Below are 22,076 nucleotides of genomic sequence, written 5' to 3'. Positions count from 1 at the left end.
TGAATAAAACATCACAAATCAGCCACGGTTGGCATAAACTTTAATTTAATATGACTCATTTCTTTTATAAGCTATTTTCCAATTTACATTACTTTGGAACATAATATTTTGGAATGTTTTTATTTCAAGTCTGTTTATTGGCTAGTCTGATTGGTGATTTAAATTAAGCCATAGTTGGTTACTTTTTGAGGAGTGTTCTCAGTAATTTAGGCTATGATTAATTGACCCAATAATCATTAAATAAATTAGGCTGTAGGCTAATTTCAACAGGAGCCTAGGTTTTGTTTGTTGTTGAAGTTACTCCTTGAATCAAAGCTGGAAATTGCTAAGTAACTGCTAGCAAATAGTTAAAAAAAGGCAGTTTTATACTCAATTATGATGCACTTGAATAAAAGATTATTCTGCACAAGAGCTGGAGTGCAAATTAACTCAGTGTGGATACTTTGAACTGTATATATAGATATATATACTACACCATGCTGCAGCCCACTTTGTGCCAACCCTTTCTTATATGCAAGCCTAATTTGATAAATCCTTGACACCTTGGCTGTTATAGAGGCCTTACAAACAATAATAGTTATAGTTAGTGATGGGCGTATAAATTCGCCAGGTGCGAATTCGCAAATGTATTCACCGGCGGCGAAAAATCTGTAACGTCAAAAAAATTTGGGCGCGCGTCAGAATAGTAAAAGATTCTCGGACGCCCATTGACTTTAATGCATTTGAACAAAATAGGTGCACGTTGCATTCATCAAATTGACAAGTGTCAAAATTAAGCATTTTGTTGTTTTTTTGCCGTTTTGCGAATTTCGCGGGAATTTTTCGGCAAAATGGGACAAATTCGCCCATCACTGGTTATAGTGATCTTCCCCATGTATTACCCTATTTCATCCTTTATTTGCATTACTTAATAAGCTAGAGCTTCCAGGCTAGCAAAATGCTTAATAAGTGAACCAACCAGGGGTATTAATGGCTGGTTTGTGATGTTTTCTTTTTTGTTTTTCATTTACCTTAAACCAGAGGTCCCCAACCTTTTTTACTTGTGAGCCACATTTAAATGTTAAAAAGAATTGGAGAGCAACATAAACATGAAAAAGTCCATGGGGTGCTAAATAAGGGCTGTGATTGGCTATTTGGTTGCCCCTAGGTGTACTGGCAGCCTAAAGGAGGGTCCGTTTGGCAGTACACCTGGTTTTTATGCAACCAAAACTTGCCTCCAAGCCAGAAATTCCAAAATAAGTGCCTGCTTTGAGGCCACTGGGAGCAACATCCAAGGGGTTGGAGAGCAACATGTTGCTCGCGAGCTACTGGTTGGGGACCACTGCCTTAAACTGTAAATAAGGTTGAAACTGTTACATTGGAAACTCTTTATTATCTCATTATCCTGTCATTTGTTAATTCTCCTTGATAATAAATATGTATAATAAATGAAAAAAATATTGGAAAAAAACCCAACCTGAAAGATGGTTATATGTGTAAGTATTTACAACAGGTCAGTCATGTGTAGAGACAGACAGTCACTCATTCTACACTCATTCTACAATATATTCCACTGAGGAAAGAGTGCAATTGATTGATCTATAAATATTACTAATATACAGCACTGGTTCATGGAAACCTTAGAAAAACTCAGATCAAAGTCAAACTAATGTCAAGTTCACCATCAGACGTCTGGGCTGACATAATTTGTTTTATATGTTCATATTTGCGGATGTGCAGGTATAAACATCACTTGTTAATTATTACTTATAAACTATGCAGTTGTTTATTTTGTGGCTACTGATTCTGGGCCTTTAATTTGGGTTCTATGGGGTCCAATAAGTCCCTGTCCAACACTACAAGAGTCACTCAGTACTGCCACAACTGACCCTGATCAATAGGTTTCTCAGATTATTTAGGGATAGGACACATTTCATAGCACTTATTATATTCATTTTCCAGATGACAAGGGCACAGGAAAGATAGTAGTTACAACCAGCAGTGACAGTAACAGTGGTCCAGTCCCCAGACTTCAAAGCCCTGCTAATTGTAAATAAAAACAATCTCTAACATAAATTAATTAGAAAACCGATTACTTTATTACTTTTCTGCATATTGCTCCTCACCACAATTAATTAAAATGTATGTACTAATTCATACATGTATTCTGGACCTGCCCATCGGTTAACAAATTTTGGGGTAAAGTGGTGGCATTTGCAGTAGAAACACTAGGCATGCCAAATATGCGGTCCCCAGAAGCATGTCTATTGGGCCTTGTGGAGAATATAGTCCAAGACAAGTACAAGCGTACCCTTCTGCGACTCCTCTATTACTATGCCAGGAAAACCGTTATATTGACCTGGAAACTATCTACCCCACCCTAAAACTATGGAAATCTATAATAAACCAAGCACTTCCCCTCTACAACTTAACATATATCAGCAGAGGCTGCCCAGATAAATTTGAGAAAGTCTGGGGTGCATGGGCAGACTTGACTGCTACAAAGATACCCCAGGTTAATACTTAGCAAAACTATCTACATACATGGGAACAGATGCCAACACATGACCCCACGGTCCAACCAGAGCTCCACCCTTACACCCCAGTTTGTGTTTAATAAAATTAAAAAAAAGTGTTTGATTTTCTAATATGTATCCACTGATTCAGAAATGCTGGTGGAGAGTCGCTCAACGTATGAGAATAATTGATGTATGCTTTGAACAATATTGTAAAGTTATCCTTTATCTCTGCATGTTTAAGATGGAACCAATAAATAAAAAACTTTTTAAAAAAATGTATGTACGGTAGGGCAAGACAATTTTACTTTTCCTATAACAGTATATTTTTTATCAAAGATAAATAATTTAACAATATATATATATTTTTTTTCTTTCATGCTATCCATGAGGAAATAAGGTTTTTGACCAGGCACTGAGTAACTTGGAATTTCCAAAGATCAGAACAACGGCTTGACCTGAGGGGTTTAACATACTGTATGAAAAAATGACAGTTTGCCTTGTTGTTTCCTCATTATATGGTGTAAACACTGAACTCAAAATTACCAGGAAGAAAAGAAAATTCAGAGCCATGAGTAGAAACATTGTCCTGCAGGCTTTTATAAGGTTCTTCAGCTGAGAACTCCCAAACTGAGTATTCTGCTTCATTCTCCGGATGTGCCTCAGCAGCGATATCACAGAAAGTAAAATACAAATAGAGGTAATAATGGAGGGCACACCGATTACAAATAAACCACCAAGGATCAAGTAAACGAAATGAAAAGAAATATTATCATAACTTGTTATATTCTTGTTAGTTGCTATGCCTGACGTCCAAGTCATTGGGATTGTAAAAAAAAATGAAATTGCCACTGACCACAGAAGGAATGGGGTAACAGTGCGAAAGAGTCTCCTTTTCAATGAAATGAAGAATTTAGGTGACACATTGACCAGTCTCAGGCAGAAGCAGATGGAGAGACCGGCAGTGAACCAAAATGTGAGAATAACAGAAAACCAGTACACAGTGCCGGAAGCATACGTGACTTTTAAGGCAAAAGACAGGTGCTGCCCATATGAGGTAAAGGCCACTCCAAATGTTAGGAAGCACTGAAAGAGCAGATTGTTGCACCCCATACTGAGACTGATCTGTTCACACTCCCCAAGTTTCACTCCCTTCTTCCAGTCACGGAGATAGACAGCTATAATGGATGAGTTCAGGATGATCCCACATGGCCATGTTACAATGAGCATCACTGTCTTAATCACCAGCAGTGCTGACAGCATTTTCTGGAAGTTTCTCCTTCTTGATAGTCCAATACTGCTCGCAGCTGAGCTTTGCAGGAGAAAGCAGTAAATTGATTAAACATGGATCGCCCCAAACTTATATAGATGGAGAGAAAAAAAATCACCTGACCATGCAAATTATTCAATATCCGATTTCTTTTGCAATGTAGTTCATAAAAGGACAATGGACACCTGTATTCAGTAGGAGTCCAATGAAAAGTCCTCTGCTTTTAGTTTCATTGAAAGAAAGCCAAGGTGGTTTTTGTTCTGTCTTCACAGATTGTTGGAACCACACTAGACAGTTCATAGTTACATAGTTAAATTGGGTTAAAAAAAGACAAAGTTAATTAGCTCCTCCAAATGAAAACCCAGCATCCATACACACACCCCTCCCTACTTTTAATTAAAATTCTATATACCCATACCTATACTAACTATAGAGTTTAGTATCACAATAGCCTTTGATATTATGTCTGTCCAAAAAATCATCCAAGTCCCTCTTATAGTCATTAACTGAATCAGCATCACAACATCACCCGGCAGTGCATTCCACAACCTCACTGTCCTGACTGTGAAGAACCCCCTACGTTGCTTCAAATGAAAGTTCTTTTCTTCTAGTCTGAAGGGGAGGCCTCTGGTACGGTGATCCACTTTATGGGTAAAAAGGTCCCCTGCTATTTGTCTATAATGTCCTCTAATGTACTTGTAAAGTGTAATCATGTCCCCTCGCAAGCGCCTTTTTTCCAGAGAAAACAACCCCAACCTTGACAGTCTCCCCTCATAATTTAAGTCTTCCATCCCTCTAACCAGTTTAGTTGCACTTAGTCTCTGCACTCTCTCCAGCTCATTTATATCCCTCTTAAGGACTTGAGTCCAAAACTGCCCCCATACTCCAGATGAGGCCTCACCAGGGACCTATAAAGAGGCAGAATTATGTTTTCATCCCTTGAGTTATTGCCCTTTTTTATACAAGACAGAACTTTATTTGCTTTAGTAGCCACAGAATGACACTGCCCAGAATTAGACAATGTGTTATCTACAAAGACCCCTAGATCCTTCTCTTTTAAGAAAAAATCACAACACACTGCCATTTAGTGTATAACTTGCATTTATATTATTTTTGCCAAAGTGCATAACCTGCATTTATCAACATTGAACCTCATTTTCCAGTTTGCTGCTCAGTTTTCCAATTTAGACAAATCACTGTGCAAAGTGGCAGCATCCTGCATGGAACCTATAGTTCTGCACAATTTAGTATCATCTGCAAAAATAGAAACAGTTCTTTTTTCAATGCCCACCTCCAGGTCATTAATAAACAAATTGAAAATCTTTTAGCCAGTTCTCTATCTTGGTACAAATACTATGTCCAACATTCTTTAATTGAACCAGTAACCTTCTAATGGATAAGTTCACGATTGTTCCACCTGGTCATGTTACAATGAGCTTCACTGTCCTAATCATCTTGAGTGCTGGAAGTTTGTTTTCTTGTAAGTCCAATACAGCTCACAGCTGAGCTTTGCAGGAGGAGGCAGCAAAATGATTAAGCGCAGATCACCTGTAACTGATTTACTGTACATGGAGTTAAAAATACGCCTGAAGATGCAAATTACTCATTATCGAATTTCCCTGCCAAGGTAGTTCTTTAAAGTGGTTGCATACTTTTGAGTTAACATTAGTGATGAGCAAATGTTTTCACCACTTATGGATTTGAGGCAAAATCCTGCATTTCGCCATCTATGACAAAGACAAAAACTCTAAGGGGTAAATTTATCAAAGAGTGAAGTTCCGCCACTAGAGTGAAATTCCGCAGCTCACAATTCATTTCTATGGGATTTTGAAAGGCATATTTATCAATGGGTGAAAGTGAAAGTTCACCCTTTGATAAATACGCCTATAAAAATCCCATAGAAATGAATGGAAAGTGGCAGAATTTCACTCTAGTGGTGGAACTTCACTATTAACTTCACTCTTTGATAAATATACCCCTAAGACAAAAATGTCGCTAAGAGAAAAAAGTCACCATAAGAAAAAGTCCATTGACTTTGACACATTTTTCTTGCTACAAATGAATTACACACATTTGCCACAGATTGACTTCAATGCTTTTTGCACATTTTTAGCTGTTTTGCACATTTTTTTGCAGTTTCTTGAGTTCTTCAGTGAAGCAAATGGGAGAACTTCGCTCATCGTTAGTTAACATTTAGCATCATGTAGAAAGTGAAATTCTGAGAAAATTTGCAGTTGGTTTTCATTTGTTATTATTTGCAGTTTTTGATAGTTTTTTATAGAGCAGCTCTCCAGTTACCAATTTCATCAGTTTAGTTGCTATGGTGCAAATTGCCCTAGTAACCATGCACTTATTTTGCACTTGATCATGTCTTTATAGGGTGGCTACAACAATATTGGTCCACTGTCCATGATCCTAGATGGCTGGAAACATATTGCTCATTACTCGCTGAGGTATACTGCCTCTGAATGGGTGTATCATTTCTCAAAGCAAATTAAAATACACTACCAGTATAGATGCCCACGTCCCCATTGGCTGCTAGATTAAGTCCATGCCCATTCTGGTGCCAGCATCTAGCAGCTACTCAAAGCAATGTTTAGTAATGACAAAAATAATTAATTCAAGGCTGAAATGATACCGTATAGTGCCGTGTATATGGCTTTCAGGTAGACTGAGAGGATGGATGTTTAGAATCATCCCACATGCCATTTTACAATAAAAATCACTGTCACAATCACTTTGACTACCAACAGCAATTTCTTGGCAGTAAAATATTGTTTGTAGCTGAGCTTTTCCGCAAAAAAACACAGTTCACCAAAGACATAGAAAGAAAGAAATAGTCAATAATTCAATGGGGTGAAGGCTGCGCTCAGTCCGAGGGTGGTAAGAAGAGGTAACGGGGGGAAGAGCTGCACCAAAGTTCAATCAGTGGATCCACTTATCCACATGTGAAATAATTCGGAAAAAAGAAAATGAGAGGTGCGCTGGGAATACCTATAGAAAAGGGAGATAAAGCCTCTATGGCGTAATATCCTCTGTGCACTGGAGCAGGTATTATGTAATTAAACCTACTCACATTCGTGAAGGGATCGTGTCACAAAAGAGACCTACTCGCGTCTGTCATCAGTCAGTTTTGCGCCTGTTGGATAAGAATGCCGCATAGTGTAGTACCGTCACTTTAGATAAGGCTATTAGCCGGTAATGCGCTTACCTGAAGTTAGTGTAAGGCTAGCGTATAAATCACTGTGAGGGCGCCTGCTGTCAGGAACCTAATCGCGTCTGTCATCAGTCGGTCTTGCGCCTGTTGGATAAGAATGCCGGATAGTGTAGTACCGCCACATTAGATAGAGCTGTAAGCCAGTAATGCGCTTACCTGAAGTTCGTGTTTCCCGCAGTCTCTAATGTCGGCGTTCTCTTACACGCGGTCTCCAATCTTGCCTGGGTATGTTTCGGGGATGCCTTCCACTTCTCCACAGGATAGTTTCGCTCAAGGGTTTTTTTTCAAAAAGAAAATTCACGGCACCGTATTTGCCTGAGAAAAAAAACCCTTGAGCGAAACTATCCTGTGGAGGAGTGGAAGGCATCCCCGAAACATACCCAGGCAAGATTGGAGACCGCGTGTAAGAGAACGCCGACATTAGAGACTGCGGGAAACACCTGATCATTGTCTGCAAGAAAGTATCGCATTCTTCCCAGCGCAGAAACATCTGACCGCCGTCTGACAAAATCCTTACATCACGGCCGAAAGTGCTGCTCAGCCAGCTCTGAAGAGGTGGACTCGAATGTAACCGTTCCTGATAGCGGGCGCCCCGACAGTGATCTATACGCCAGCTTTACACATACTTCAGGTAAGCGCATTACCGGCTTACAGCTCTATCTAACGTGGTGGTACTACACTATCCGGCATTCTTATCCAACAGGCGCAAGACCGACTGATGATAGACGCGATTATGTTCCTGACAGCAGGCGCCCTGACAGTGATTTATACGCTAGCCTTACACTAACTTCAGGTAAGCGCATTACCGGCTAATAGCCCTATCTAAAGTGACGGTACTACACTATGCGGCATTCTTATCCAACAGGCACGGAACTGACTGATGACAGACGCGAGTAGGTCTCTTTTGTGACACGATCCCTTCACGAATGTGAGTAGGTTTAATTACATAATACCTGCTCCGGTGCACAGAGGATATTACGCCATAGAGGCTTTATCTCCCTTTTCTATAGGTATTCCCAGCGCACCTCTCATTTTCTTTTTTCAGAAAGAAAGAAATACCTGAAGATGCAAATGATGCAAAATTGAGTTTCCCAGGAAAGTCGTTTTGAAAACGGCAATTGTCATCTCAACAGGGGCCAAATGAACTAGTGGTTTTGTTTGTTTGTCTTGTTGAAAATTGTCTGTTTTACACTTGATTCTGCCTTGATACATGGGGACAGATTCACTAACGGGCAATTTTTGCCAGCGTCAGCTTCGTACCCCTCGCACCATTTCGCCAGGTACAAATGCAGTACGAATACGATAACTCACTAAAATGCAAAGTTTCATCCCAGGCGTGGAACGCTGGTGACTTTTTCACTAGCGTTACTTCGGCGGTGTGAGCATTTCATAGCAAACATGTGCTAGCGTTCATTTGTGCCTCCCGAAAACTCGCTAGTGATCCTGCACTCAAGTCAGTTTGCAACTAGCAGCTACTCAACGCAATTTTTATTAATAACAAAAATAATTAATTCAAGGCTGAAATTATACCATATAGTGAAGTGTAGATGGCTTTCAGGTAGACTGATAAGATGGATGAGTTTAGTATCATCCCACATGCCATTTTACAATCTATATAATGCCCTACACATGAGCCCACTGTAAAATGAATGTTCCATATGTTATAAAATAGTGTGGAGAAAACAATTCCCCAAAAAGTCTAAGTTAGGACTTTTGCAGCCAATCCCGCTTAAAAAAAGGAAAAATCTGCAGCTTTTTTGGAACTTTAATGCATTTACAACACACAGGATATGATGTAAGTGACAGAAGATTGAGGAAGATTTAGCTTCTTTTAAGCACTTTGCTTGGTCTGAGCTGGCGAAGGCAACTCTGGCGAAAGAGGTAACGTTCAGTAAAATCTGCACTTGAATGTGTGAAGTAACGATCGTTCGCGCAGAGGAGTAAAATAGGGAACGAAGAGTGCCTTCAAGTCAGCCCTATCTCAGAGACAGATAACAACTCAGCCACACCCTCCTCCTAGGCTAAACACACCTCCCCCAGCTGATTGGTCAGTACACTCTAGCATTACTTTCAATGAAGCTGCCACATATGGAGTGTTTGTAATCCAGTGAGGATTGTCTCTTAATGATATTTCTTTTTGAAATGATTTTCCCTCCTGATACCATTACACAGAAGATGTGTAAAGCTGAGCAATCAGTTGGGGCAGGTTTGGTTAGCAGGAGAACCAATCGGTTAGGGGAGGTGTGCTTTGCATGGCTAGAGGGTGGGAAAAGGGTGTGTTTAAGTTGTTATCTGCCTGGTAGATAGAGCTGCCTGGAAGGCACTCTTCGTTCCCTATTCCTCCCTACTCCTCGTTCGCCTGGCGATAGCGTGCGAATGAACACTAATGATGGTCCCGTTCAGTAGCGAATTTGCGCCTGCACCTCTTAGTAAATTGCCGATGTCCATGCGGGTGGTAACGCTGGTGAAAAGTTGCTATCATTAGCCACTTCGCCCTTTAGTGAATCTGCCCCATGGTTTGAACTGTATTAGTTCACACAGGTGACCTGAACTATAATTATTATTTCTCATGGAATTCAAGTTTTCATTTTTTGCAACAAAGAAGGTGCTGCAGGGGTATGTTTTTCCTGTATGTCTATGCAAACCCCTGGCAAGAATTTCCGGACTGCTTTGCACCCAACCTACAAGGTTAAATAAGGTGGTTGAAGCACATACATTATTATATTTTATTATATTTATTCTATTTTGGCATTTTATAGTTCAGCCTTCCCAGAGGGTTGTAACCATGTTGGTCAGCCCTGGCAAATGGTTGGCACCATGTTGGTCTGTTTTCTCATGGCTGGAAGCATACTGGTCTGCTCTAATAGTTAACTGGAACAGTACTAGCATTGTTTGTTAGTGTTAATTGTTATTACTCATTTTTATATTCAGCCCCTCTACTATTCATATTCCAGTCTCTTATTCAAATCAGTGCATGGTTGCTAGGGGAATTTGGACTAGCAGCCAAATTACTGAAATTGCAAATTGAAGAGCTGCTGAATAAAAAGCTAAATAACTCATAAACCACAAATAATAACAAATAAAAACAATTGCAAATTGTCTCAGAATATCACTCTCTACATCAGTGGTCCTGAACCAGTAGCTCGTGAGCAACATGTTGTTCTCCAACCCCTTGGATGTTGCACCCAGTGGCCTCAAAGCAGGAGCTTATTTTTGAATTTCAGGCTTGGAGGCAAGTTTTGTTGCATAAGAACCATGTGTACTGCTAAACAGAGTCTCCTGTAGTCTGTCAGTCCATACAGAGAATATCAAACAACCAATCACAGCCCTTATTTGACATCCCCATGGACTTTTTCATACTTGTGTTGCTCTCCAAGTCTTTTTACATTTAAATGTGGCTCACAAGTAAAAAAGGTTGGAGAACCCTGTTCTACATCCTACTGAAAGTTAACTCAAAGGTGAACAACCCCTTTAAGGGGATGTATTGTCTAAATTAAAATCCCCCTTTGCCTTTGGGGAACGGATATAAGCCTTTTTCTAATTGCAATCCATTATTTTTTATCAGCCGGTTTTCATTGCGCTTCAGTTTAAAGTTGAGCAATCCGTTCCCCCACATACCTGCTCTTTCAGCTGCGAGCAAAACCGTTTTTCAAGAATCAATGTTCTAAAAGGGATCAAATCAATGTTCTAAAAGGGATCCCAAAATATTATCTTGCATATGTTGACATCAAAAGCTGTACCCTACCAAACAATCCATATTAAACTTAACTGGAAAGAGTTTTTTTTAGAGAAGCTCACTTGCTTTTGACAAAATTTGTCCTTGAATCACATAACAATTCTTTTAATGACAACTTGTTGCTTCCGTCATATCATGACCATGATGGTTTTAGAGAAAACACATTTACAAACTGTATGTGGCAGATCATTCAGTGAGTCTCTACTTACAAACCCTTCAAAAACGATCTATAAACACAAACGCTTCCAGAGAACAGATGACCCGAATGTTCCTTTTTTCTATATTTAACATGCATGTGCCTATATATTATGGGAGTTATTTACTAAACTCTGAATGCAAAAATCCTAAAAAATGTGTGATTTTTTTTTTAAATAAAATCAGACTTTTAAAAAAAAATCACAAATTTTTCAGAAAAGTCCGAATTAGAAAATTCAGAAATCTCAGACCTGTCGATGTTGTATATAAGTCAATGGGAGAAGTTCCAATGATTTTTTGATGTGCGCTGAGTTTTGTGCAATACCTGGGCAAAAAAGCATAAAAATCAGAGTTTTCAGGTGAAAAATTTGAAAAAAATCGTGAAAATATAATTTTTTTGCGGCAAAGCAAATTATTGGGAAAATGTAATAATAAATAAGCGTAAAAAACCCAAGCGAATTTGATCGGCGTTTGTAGCAGAAAATGTTGATATAAAATCGGACTTTGATAAACCCCCTATGTGTGGCAACATAAGCAAATTCTTACATACACAACTATAATGTATTACTTATTTTCAAGCAGAATGTTTTGGTGACAGTAACTACAATTGTTTCTATAATTGGACCTTCAATAATTCTGTGGGACTTTAGAAAAAATGATTTCGAGTAGACTTAAAGGAAGCCAAAAACAATCCATATATAATTGCCCAAAGCACTCTCCTAAGCAATTTTTTTCTTGTGACAGCAATTTATAAAATGCTGATCTAATGAAATTGAAACAAAAGTTCCACCTGTTGGTCATTTTTTTTTGAGTGGCGACTGTCAGCTCAAATTGAGTTTCCAGAGAAAAGGGATTGTGAAGATGTTGCTCAGCTTAGAAAATGAATGATGTTAGTGAACGGAGAAGAGTCGTCTGATAGTTCTCTGGTCAGTTCTAAGCAGAGCTAGATGACAATGTGTTCCTTTTCTCTGGAAATGTTTTTTCACTTTAGAAGTAGAAAAAAATGGCCAGTTGGTGGCACTGTTGTTCAGATTCCTTATTAGCAATAAATAAAACTGCTAATATCTTGAAAACTAGAAACAATATGAATTTCAAATGCCTTGATTTTCTCTGAGTAATTAGAGATGAATTCTTTGATGATTTGCATTTCCTTTAAGTTGCCAATGCATTTAAAGTTCCTCTTGTTTGGCAAAATAATCAAGAAAACAGATCTTTGCCTACTATGGCCATAAATGTGTGGAGGTCCTTTTGGCTACACAGACAGCGGTTTGATCAATGCACTTTCCCAATAATTTGGCATTTATGTAAGTGAGCATGCTTCCAAAACAGGGTTTTTTTAGTTACAAAATTATGATCATAAAATAGAAAAACCACCATACCACTTCAAGGTGGTCCTAGCTGTTTAAATCCGGTCTTTTCTGTATGTTTGCACCTCCCTGCATGGTTGCATTTCTTCAGATTAGTGCCTCCTGACCAAGGGCCTGGTCTCACAAGGCTTAATCCTCACCACCTCTAGTTTTTAAATGAAGGAGGCTTCAATAACAAAACCATTTGTTTCAGAGGCCTTTAAGAGAGAGAGAGATTGTCCAGACCACCACCCATTTTATAGGCATAAAACCACCATTAAGGTTATTGGTGTGGGGGTGCTACAGGCACATGGAAGTTTGGTCATTCTTCTCGCAACTCTCTTAGCTAAGATACAAATTCCCAAAAAGCTGGGGCTTGTGGGAGCATTCTAAAGCTAAGTATATTGCGGGGCTTTATTTCAGGTTCCCTGCCTAAAATGTCCCTCTCAATAGGGAAAGAGAGTCAGTGTGTTACAGTATCAGTATCCTAGGTAATAATTTCCAGTGAGTATAACAAAACTATTCCTGTAAATCTATTAATCTGTATATATAATAAATATTGCAAACACCTCCAACAAAGTTCTTAAAGGAGAACTAAAGCTTAACTCAAAAAGTAGCTAGACATGTTGTACATTATGTTTTATGCTTCTGTACCAGCCCAGGGCAACCACAGCCCTTTAGCAGTAAAGATCTGTGTCTCCAAAGATGCCCCAGTAGCTCCCCATCTTCTTTTCTGCTGATTCACTGCACATGCTCTGTGCTGCTGTCACTTACTGAGCTTAGGGACCCACTCACACTATCAGTGGCGTAACTACTACAGAGTGGGCCCGGGTGCAGGATGTGCACCCGGGCCCCCCCCCAAAATCATAAGCCATACCAACTGCCATAATAAGCCTTGCCCACCAACTAGGGATGCACCAAATCCACTATTTGGGATTCGGCCAAATATCCAAATCCTTCATGAAAGATTCGGCCGTATAACTAACCGAATCCGAATCCTAATTTGCATATGTAAATTAGCGGTAGGAAAGGAAAAAGTGAAAAAAAATCCTTCTTTTGTGATGAAAAGTCATGTGATTTTCCTACCCGCCCCTAATTTACATATGCAAATTAGGATTCGGATTCAATTCGGCCAGGCACAAGGATTTGGCCAAATCCGAATCCTGCTGAAAAAGGCAGAATCCTTGCAGAATCCCGAACCGAATCCAGGATTCGGTGCATCCCTATCACCAACACTTTCATTCAAACAGCTGCCAGTAAATAGATCTCCTTCCTGCATGTCTATCAGTACACTGCTATTAAGGTGTAGTTCCACCGTCATGTCACCAAAAACAAGCACATTGCTATAAACACGTTACTTAGACAAAGGAACACATTATACATTATGGGGCAGATTCACTAAGGGTCGAATTTCGAAGTTAAAAATACTTCGAAATTCGACCCTCGAATTGAAATCCTTCGACTTCGAATATCGAAGTCGAAGGATTTAGCGCTAATCCTGCGATCGATCGATCGATCGAAGGATTTTTCGTTCGATCGAACGATTAAATCCTTCGAATCGAACGATTCGAACGATTTGAATCCAACGATCGAAGGAAAATCCTTCGATCAAAAAAAGGTTAGCAAACCTATGGGGACCTTCCCCATAGGCTAACATTGACTTCGGTAGGTTTTATCTGCCGAAGTAGGGGGTCGAAGTTTTTTTTAAAGGGAAAGTACTTCGACTATCGAATGGTCGAATAGTCGAACGATTTTTACTTCGATTCGTTCGATTTCGTTCGAATTCGAACGAATTTAACCAATTCGATGGTCGAAGTACCCAAAAAATACTTCGAAATTCGAATTTTTTTCATTCGAATCCTTCACTCGAAGTTAGTGAATCTGCCCCTATAAGTTTATATAGAAATATAAAATGTGGAAAAGCAACATACTACAAACCTTATATTTTTGTTCCCTGCTTTGATTTGCTTTCCATTTTATTTTCTAATATATCTCTGACTTTCTCTACTATTTCTTTGTCGTTTTTTCTTTCTTCCAGCATTTCTTTATAGTTTTACATATTGTTCTAACTCTGTCTCCTGCCTCGGCTCCAAACAGACAGCAAGACAGCGCACTTATAGCAATACAGCACACATGCGAGATAAGAACTACAGGCGCTCATTCGGTCCAATCCTCCCACTTTGCGCACGCTACCGGCTACTGTTTAAAGAAGTTAACTGTTAAGAGGACTGAGACAAGAGATCGTATGGCAAGGGATTTACATTCTAGGGGGCAAGGTTAGGTTTTCTTTATTTAGCACTCATCCTCTCTCCGCTCTGCTGTTCCACGGCTTACAAAAAATAGCTCCAGTATTTTGAAAATTTGCATCCTGCCAGCCAGCATCTCCTGCGGGCCCTAAGGGTTGCGGGCCCCGGGGCAGTTGCACCCCCTGCACCGCTGGTAGTTACGCCACTGAAGATGGTGACCCCCTGTGACAAGTTTGAAGTCCTGGATCATTGCTGCTATTGACAAGCTGAAACTTTAGCCTCGTGCAATAAGTTCACTATATAAAATACGGCATTTGTAGCCATATTCATTTTTAGGGCTTAGTTCTCCTTTAAGGGAATGGCTAACAAGGTGATGTATCTCATCTGTGGACAATATTACAATGTACCAGTAGTTGTCAGAAAAGTGAAAAATGTGTGAAATTGCTATACAATATATTATATGAAGTTCAAACAACAACGCAAAACATTTGCTGATGAATGCAATGTTATGTTTCTCAGTAGATCACTCTTACTATTAAACCCCTAACTTGTTGTAAACTCCCTGTTACCTATGACTCCCCATCTCTCTCTCATGTGGGTCCTCATGGTAGGACTTCAGGAAGGATTGTCACACTTACTCATATCACAGGTGCCACTAGGTCTTAAAAACACAGGTAACTATTTGCTGAGACTTCCCAACAGACTTTTATAAAGAGGTTTCTGAGAAGGTACATTAGAATGGGACACAGCACATTCAGCACTTACAGTACAATACACTTATAGATTCATTTCCCAGGTGAGGCGGCCATGGGAAGGATAGTCATTCCAGCCACTGATAGTTCTAACTCAGCAGGTGTCCAGTCCTTACACTACAAGGACCTGTAAGTGACAGGTAAATTAAAACAAAACTGGTAACATTTGTAAGACTACAAATAACTGTATTCTATTTCTACATAATGTTCCTTGACACAAATAATCTAAGGTAAGACAATTTACTTCTTTTAGTCCCTTGTTCTGTCCAAAATAAATAACATAAAAGTAACAGTTTTTTTCCTTTGTCATGATGCTATCACTGATGGAGCAAGGTCTATGTCCAGGCGCTGAGTAACTTGGAATTTCCAAAGAGCAACACAATGACTTGACCTGAGTGGTTTAACATGATGCCTGAATATCTCACCATATCCCATACAATTCCTACACTATAAAGCGAAAGCATTCATTTGATCAGGAAGAAAATACAATTCTGAACCATGAGTAGGAGCATTGTCCTGTAAGCTCTTATAAGGTTCTTCAGTTGAGGACTTCCAAGCTGAGTATTCTACTTTATTCTCCATATGTGCTACAAATCCAAAGATTCCTTCATCCAAACATATAAGGGGCCTTTCCCCTTCACAAATAATCACTAATGCCATGAATGTAAGCTTAAATGTAAGGTGTTTTCAATTACATCTGTTGGTTCGGGTGCATAGAGGTACTGTCCCTTTATTGTTTTTTTTGTTCTGTTTTTTTCTTTCAATTTTCTGATTGGTTGTTTTGTGTATAAATGCTCATATCCTGTGATTGTCATTTGAGCCCATGACTAAGCACCCTGAGGGGTGCGAAATGTGTAGGGTGGATGGAGATGCAGCTATATTTTTAACTTTTCTACCAATAAAAGGATTTTTTAATTGAATATCTCTGGTCCTGTGGATCCATTTGAGTGCCGGTCAGCTCTGCTTCCATATTCACCGCACTCCGCCCTGAACCCTGAGCTCAAAGCCTGGAGCAGGCCCCTCTTGAAAAATGCTTTAAATACTGTTCAACAACTTTATCGCTTACTAGGCATTCTATAAAAGTTAAAAAATGTGTCTTTATTTAACATCAAGTATTAAAAAGTAGGCATACAGACCAACTGACGTTCCGCCTTACGTGTTTCGTACCCACCGGTACTTATTCATAGGCATTGCCTATGAATAAGTACCGGTGGGTACGAAACGAGTAAGGCAGAACGTCAATTGGTCTGTATGCCTACTTTTTAATACTTGATGTTAAATAAAGACAGATTTTTTAACTTTTATAGAATGCCTTGGAACCCCCGCTGTTAACCACGAGATTACTCACAACATCCTCCCTGGGCCCTTGTGATAGGACTAAGAGTAGGCTTTTCACACTTACACACGTCCCAATACTTAAGTTGCCACTAGCTTAAAAATACAGGAAACAGACTCTTATTACACATTACATTCACCTCCCGGCACTTCTACATTCAATTCCCTGGTGATGATGGCAGATTTCAAGGTTCTGCTAGTGATACAGTATATACATGAAAAGAGAACTGATGCCATGTTTAAGTTAGACCACAAATTACTTTATTTTTTTTTTCTACATAATGTTCATTAACACAATAAATGTCGGGTAAGATCATTTTACCTCTTCTAGTGCCTTTCTCTTTTAAATAGAAATAACGTAGATAACATAGATTGATTCTCTTTCACTGAGGAAGCAATGTATTTCTCCAGGCGCTGAGTAACTTCGAATTCCCAAAGATCAGGATGATGGCTTGACTTGATGGGTTTAACAAGATCCCTAACAAGAACACCATGTCCCATATAGTTCCAGTGGTATTTGGTGCTATCATTGAGGTGAAAAATATCAGGAAAGAAAGAAAATTCTGAGCCAAGAGTAGTATCATTGTCCTACAAGCTCTTATAAGGTTCTTCAGCTGAGGATTCCCAAACTGAGTATTCTGCTTCATTCTCCAGATGTGCTTCAGCAGCGATATGACAGAAAGTAAAATACAAATAGAAGTAATGAGGAAGGGCAGGCAGATACCAACTGTAACAGCAATGGTCATGTAATTAAAACCAGCATTAGACATATTATCATGATAAATTGCTGTTATATTTTGGTTACCTTCTCTGTATGATATCCAGATAGTTGTACTAATAAATAGTGTAATCATGAATAAAATTGCTACTGAGCACAGAAGGAGTTGGATAACAGTGCGAGTCAGTCTCCTTTTTAATTGAATAAAGAATTTAAGCGAGAAATGGACCAGTCTCAGACAGTAACAGATGGAAAGACCGGCAGTGAGCCAAAATGAAAAACAAAAAGAAAAAAAGGCCACATTATTGACAACATAAATGGCAATTTCTGCTATCGGAGAGTATAGTCCATATGAGATGAATGCCTCTAGAAAAGCAATGACACACTGAAAGAGCAGATTGTTGCACCCCATACTGAGACTGATCTGATCACACTCCCCAAGTTTCACTCCCTTCTTCCAGTCGCTGAGATAGACAGTTATAATGGATGAGTTCAGGATGGTCCCACATGGCCATGTTACAATGAGCATCACTGTCCTAATCACTGTGATCACTGAAAGCATTTTCTGGAAGTTTCTCGGCTTGAAAGTCCAATACTGCTCACAGCTGAGCTTTGCAAGAGGAGGCAGTAAAATGATGAAACATAAATTGCCCAAAACTGATATACACGGAAAGAAACAAACATCCTGGAGATGCAAATTTCTCAGTATCTGATTTCCCTTGCAAGGTAGTGCTGTGAATGTCAATGGATGCTTGTGTTAAATGGAGCCCAGTGGATGCAACTTTATCATTTTAAATACAAAAACTATATATATATAATTTTATTCATTTTACACTTAATTATATCTTCATAAATGTTTTAAGCCATATTGACAGACCTCAGAGGGGATTGAAACCATATTTGTGACGACAAAACTGGTTAACTATGAGGGTAGATTGTCCAGGTTGGATGTTTTGGAAAGAAATAAACAGACTGAAGATGCAAATTTCTCAGTATCTGATTTCCCTTACAAGGTAGTGCTGTAAATGTCAATGGATGCCTGTGTTCAAACGAGCCCAGTGTATACAACTTTATAATTTTAAATATAAAAACTGTTTTTTGTTGTTGTAAAGATTTTATTTATTTTACACTTAATTATATCTTTAGAAATGGTTGAAGCCATATCGGACAATATACATGTAGAAATGAGTCAAATCAACTGGACATTCATAGTTTTTTTCCTTGAAGACGTTTCACCAGTCATCCAACTGGCTTTCTCAATTCACAATAACTGAAGTATAACTGAAGTTATTCTGAATTGAAAAATCCAGTTAGATGAGTGTTGAAATGTTTTCAAGGAAAAAAACACAGCACAGCCCAGTTGTTTTGACTTATTTCTACAGATAAACCATGACCTGGATGAATGAGAATCTTCACAAACATATCAGACAGTTCTCAGAGGTTATTTTAACCATATTGGTGACAACTAAACTGGTTAACTATGAGGGTAGATTGTCATGGTTGGGATCGTTTTTTTCTGGATAAAAGACACTTGCTAGGGGACATGATTACTCTTTACTAGTTCATTAGAAGGCATTATAGAGAGATATTGGGGGATCTTTTTTTCCATAAAAAGTCACCTCTTTAGATTAGAGAAACTTTTATCTGAAGCAACGTAGGTGGTTCTTCAAAGTGAGGACAGTGAGGTTGGGGAATGTCCTCACAGGCGATGTTGTGATGGCAGATTCTATTCATGCATTTTAGAGTGACTTACATGATCACCCATTTTACATTTTTCAGGGGATCAGAAAAAATGGTGTAAATTCAGTGAAATGTATTATATATTGGCGGGAACACAAAAAAGTGTATAACATATCAAAAAACGTAAAATAAGGGTATAACTAGATGGAATAACATTCAGCTGTCCTGGAAATTGTGTCACTAATAGAATGGATATATTATACATGTGTAACAGTTGCAACAGTTACTTCTTTATATATTTATAGAAAAGCTGTTGTTAGGTTTGTGTGCAAACCAAAATATGGGTATAAGTAATTTGTGTAATATGTTTTCTTCCTTTCTCCCCCTGAAAAAATTTCTGTAGACGCCCATGGGTGCTGCCCTTATAGATTTGGTAAGAGTTTTGTATCACCCATCCAAACAAAAGTAACAATGTATAATAAGATACAGTTCAGAGACCCAAGTTTTCTAATCAAGCTCAATTTGATAAAATCTGGAAAACTTGACTGTGTTATCGAGACCTTACAAACAATAAGTAAACAATAGCTATGGGCACGCCATTTTGGGTGCAGTGCTGAAGGAGACAGGAGCACTACTGGTAGCTCCTGACAGTATTACACTCATGCATCCTTATAATATTTGTGTTTTTTAATATATTAGATCTTCCTAGCTATAAAAATGGTTAATCAGTGAACCAACCTGGGTTTTTTTTGGCTGGTTTGTGAAATGTTTTATTTTTTATTATTTTTATTTATACATTATTCATTATGTCAGAATACTATTGTGTCTACATGTTTCTTGATGTATTGTAATGATGAAATAATAATAAAAAACGTAAAAAAAATTCATATTTCATATGTCGAAATGGACAGTCACTCATTTTACAAAAAAAACATATTTTCCTAAATAATAGATAATGTAGAATATTCCACTGGAAAATGAGTGTAATTGATCTATAACTATAAGTATTACTTAGACACAGTGCTGGTTCATGGACACCATAGAAAAACTGAGATCAAAATAAAACTAATGACCAATTCACCATTAGAAGTGTAGACTGATATATTCTGTTTTATAAGATCATATTTAAGGTTCTTCAGGTGTTTATTACTTATAAGCTCTTCAGATGTTTATGCTGTGATTACATAAATATTAATATCCCAGATGATAAGGGCAGAGGAACAATAGTAGTAAAAACCAGCAGTAGCTCTAACATGGGTCGAGTCCCCAGAGTACAAAGCTCTGATATTAATATATTATTAAACAGAACTTATATTAGTTAGAAGACCAATTACTTTATTACTTTTCTGCATAATGTTCCTTAACACAATGAATTAAAATGTACATACTATAGGGCAAGGCAATTTTATTTCTCCCAGAACATTGTTTTTTGAAAATAAATAATATAATAATATAGATTTTTTTATTCTTTCATGATCCCTGAGGAATAAAGGTTTTCAACCAGGCACCGAGTAACTTGGAATTCCCAAAAATCAGAACAATGGCTTGACTTAAGGGATTTAACATTAGGCATGAAAAAAACACAATTTGCCATATAGTTTCCTCACTAATAGTGCTGAACTCAACATAATGAAGAAGAAAAAAAAATTCAGGCAGACACCAAATGCAATATCAGGGATCCAGTAACCATCCATAGCATTAGAGATATTAAAAAAAATTGTGGAAAAATAGGGAAAAAACAACATGAAGATGTTTCAATATCTGATATCTCTTGGAAGGTAGCTCTTTAAATAACAACGGACAGGCCCGGATTTGTGGAGAGGCCACCAAGGCCCGGTCCTAGGGCGGCAGGATTTTAGGGGGTGGCATGAAGCCCAACCACACCCACATTGGTTCAGAAACACTGGGGATGCACAGGAGATACAATAGTTTTTCAAATTTCCCATGTGTCAATCCCCATTACTCTGGTCCCGATGATGAAAATTTGTGCTTAGAAAAGGAGGGGACAGGGGCGACGAACTACAGGGGGCCTAGGGGTGCTTGCTATTTAAATCCGGCCCTGACAACAGGCATCTTTATTCAACAAAAGATCAATGAATCTAACTTGCCATAAAAGAACTCTAAATATACTCTAAATAATGTTAAATATACAAACTAAAGGTTGTTTGTTAAGGTATGTTGTATTTTGCACTTGTTTCTGTCTTTAGAGATGGCTGAAACCATATTGGACACTGTTCAGAGATGATTCAGGGCAATTAATTAGGGAATCGGAGACACATGAGGGTAAACAAGGTGGGTGGAAAACATACTGGAAACAGACAAAATACAGGATCACAATAACAAGATCAGGACCAGCCCAAAGAGCCTCCAGTGGCTCACTCGGTAAGTGCAATGAAAGTCCAGCAGTCCCAAGTGTTCAAATTCCAGATGGTCCTTACGTAACCCCCCCTTGAGGATCGACCACCTGGTGATCCCAAAGTCGGATAGTCCCCAGCTTTTTTGTGTAGTTACAGGGACCCGGAATGGGGGCATCAACAGGAACCACCGTCGTGGGAACTGGCACAGTGGCAGGAACTGGCTGGGCTGCGGGCACAGGAGCTCGGACTGGCTGGGAAGCCATCACCGGAGCACGGACTGGCTGGGAAGCCCTCACCGGAGCACGGACTGGCTGGGAAGCCGTCGCCGGAGCACGGACTGGCTGGGAAGCCGTCGCCGGAGCACGGACTGGCTGGGAAGCCGGAGCACGGACTGGCTGGGAAGCCGTCACCGGAGCACAGACTGGCTGGGAAGCCGTCCCCGGAGCACGGACTGGCTGGGAAGCCGTCGCCGGAGCACGGACTGGCTGGGAAGCCGTCGCCGGAGCACGGACTGGCTGGGAAGCCGTCGCCGGAGCACGGACTGGCTGGGAAGCCGTCGCCGGAGCACGGACTGGCTGGGAAGCCGTCGCCGGAGCACGGACTGGCTGGGAAGCCGTCGCCGGAGCACGGACTGGCTGGGAAGCCGTCGCCGGAGCACGGACTGGCTGGGAAGCCGTCGCCGGAGCACGGACTGGCTGGGAAGCCGTCGCCGGAGCACGGACTGGCTGG

The 22,076-nt window shown here is 39.5% G+C and overlaps 2 protein-coding genes across 2 annotated transcripts; both read right to left on the bottom strand.

Moving 5' to 3' along the window:
* Window positions 1-2,876: 2,876 nt before the first annotated feature.
* LOC108701922 (taste receptor type 2 member 41) lies at window positions 2,877-3,758 on the bottom strand. Its single transcript, XM_018236934.2, has one exon. It carries the CDS (start codon window positions 3,756-3,758, stop codon window positions 2,877-2,879), a length of 882 nt encoding a protein of 293 aa, XP_018092423.1.
* A 13,104-nt stretch (window positions 3,759-16,862) lies between these two features.
* Window positions 16,863-17,872, bottom strand: LOC108702071 (taste receptor type 2 member 124). Its single transcript, XM_018237070.2, has one exon. It carries the CDS (start codon window positions 17,870-17,872, stop codon window positions 16,976-16,978), a length of 897 nt encoding a protein of 298 aa, XP_018092559.1. The 3' UTR covers window positions 16,863-16,975.
* Between the last annotated feature and the right edge of the window lie 4,204 nt (window positions 17,873-22,076).

Source organism: Xenopus laevis, chromosome 9_10L (genome assembly GCF_017654675.1).
Source record: "Xenopus laevis strain J_2021 chromosome 9_10L, Xenopus_laevis_v10.1, whole genome shotgun sequence".
Lineage (NCBI taxonomy): Eukaryota > Metazoa > Chordata > Amphibia > Anura > Pipidae > Xenopus > Xenopus laevis.
Note: the sequence above shows the minus strand (reverse complement) of the source record. Positions and strands in the feature narration are given on the sequence as shown.

What these genes read in the sequence shown, in the direction of transcription:
- LOC108701922 (XM_018236934.2), bottom strand. Translation starts at nt 3,758, where the DNA reads ATGCTGTCAGCACTGCTGGTGATTAAGACAGTGATGCTCATTGTAACA.
- LOC108702071 (XM_018237070.2), bottom strand. Translation starts at nt 17,872, where the DNA reads ATGCTTTCAGTGATCACAGTGATTAGGACAGTGATGCTCATTGTAACA.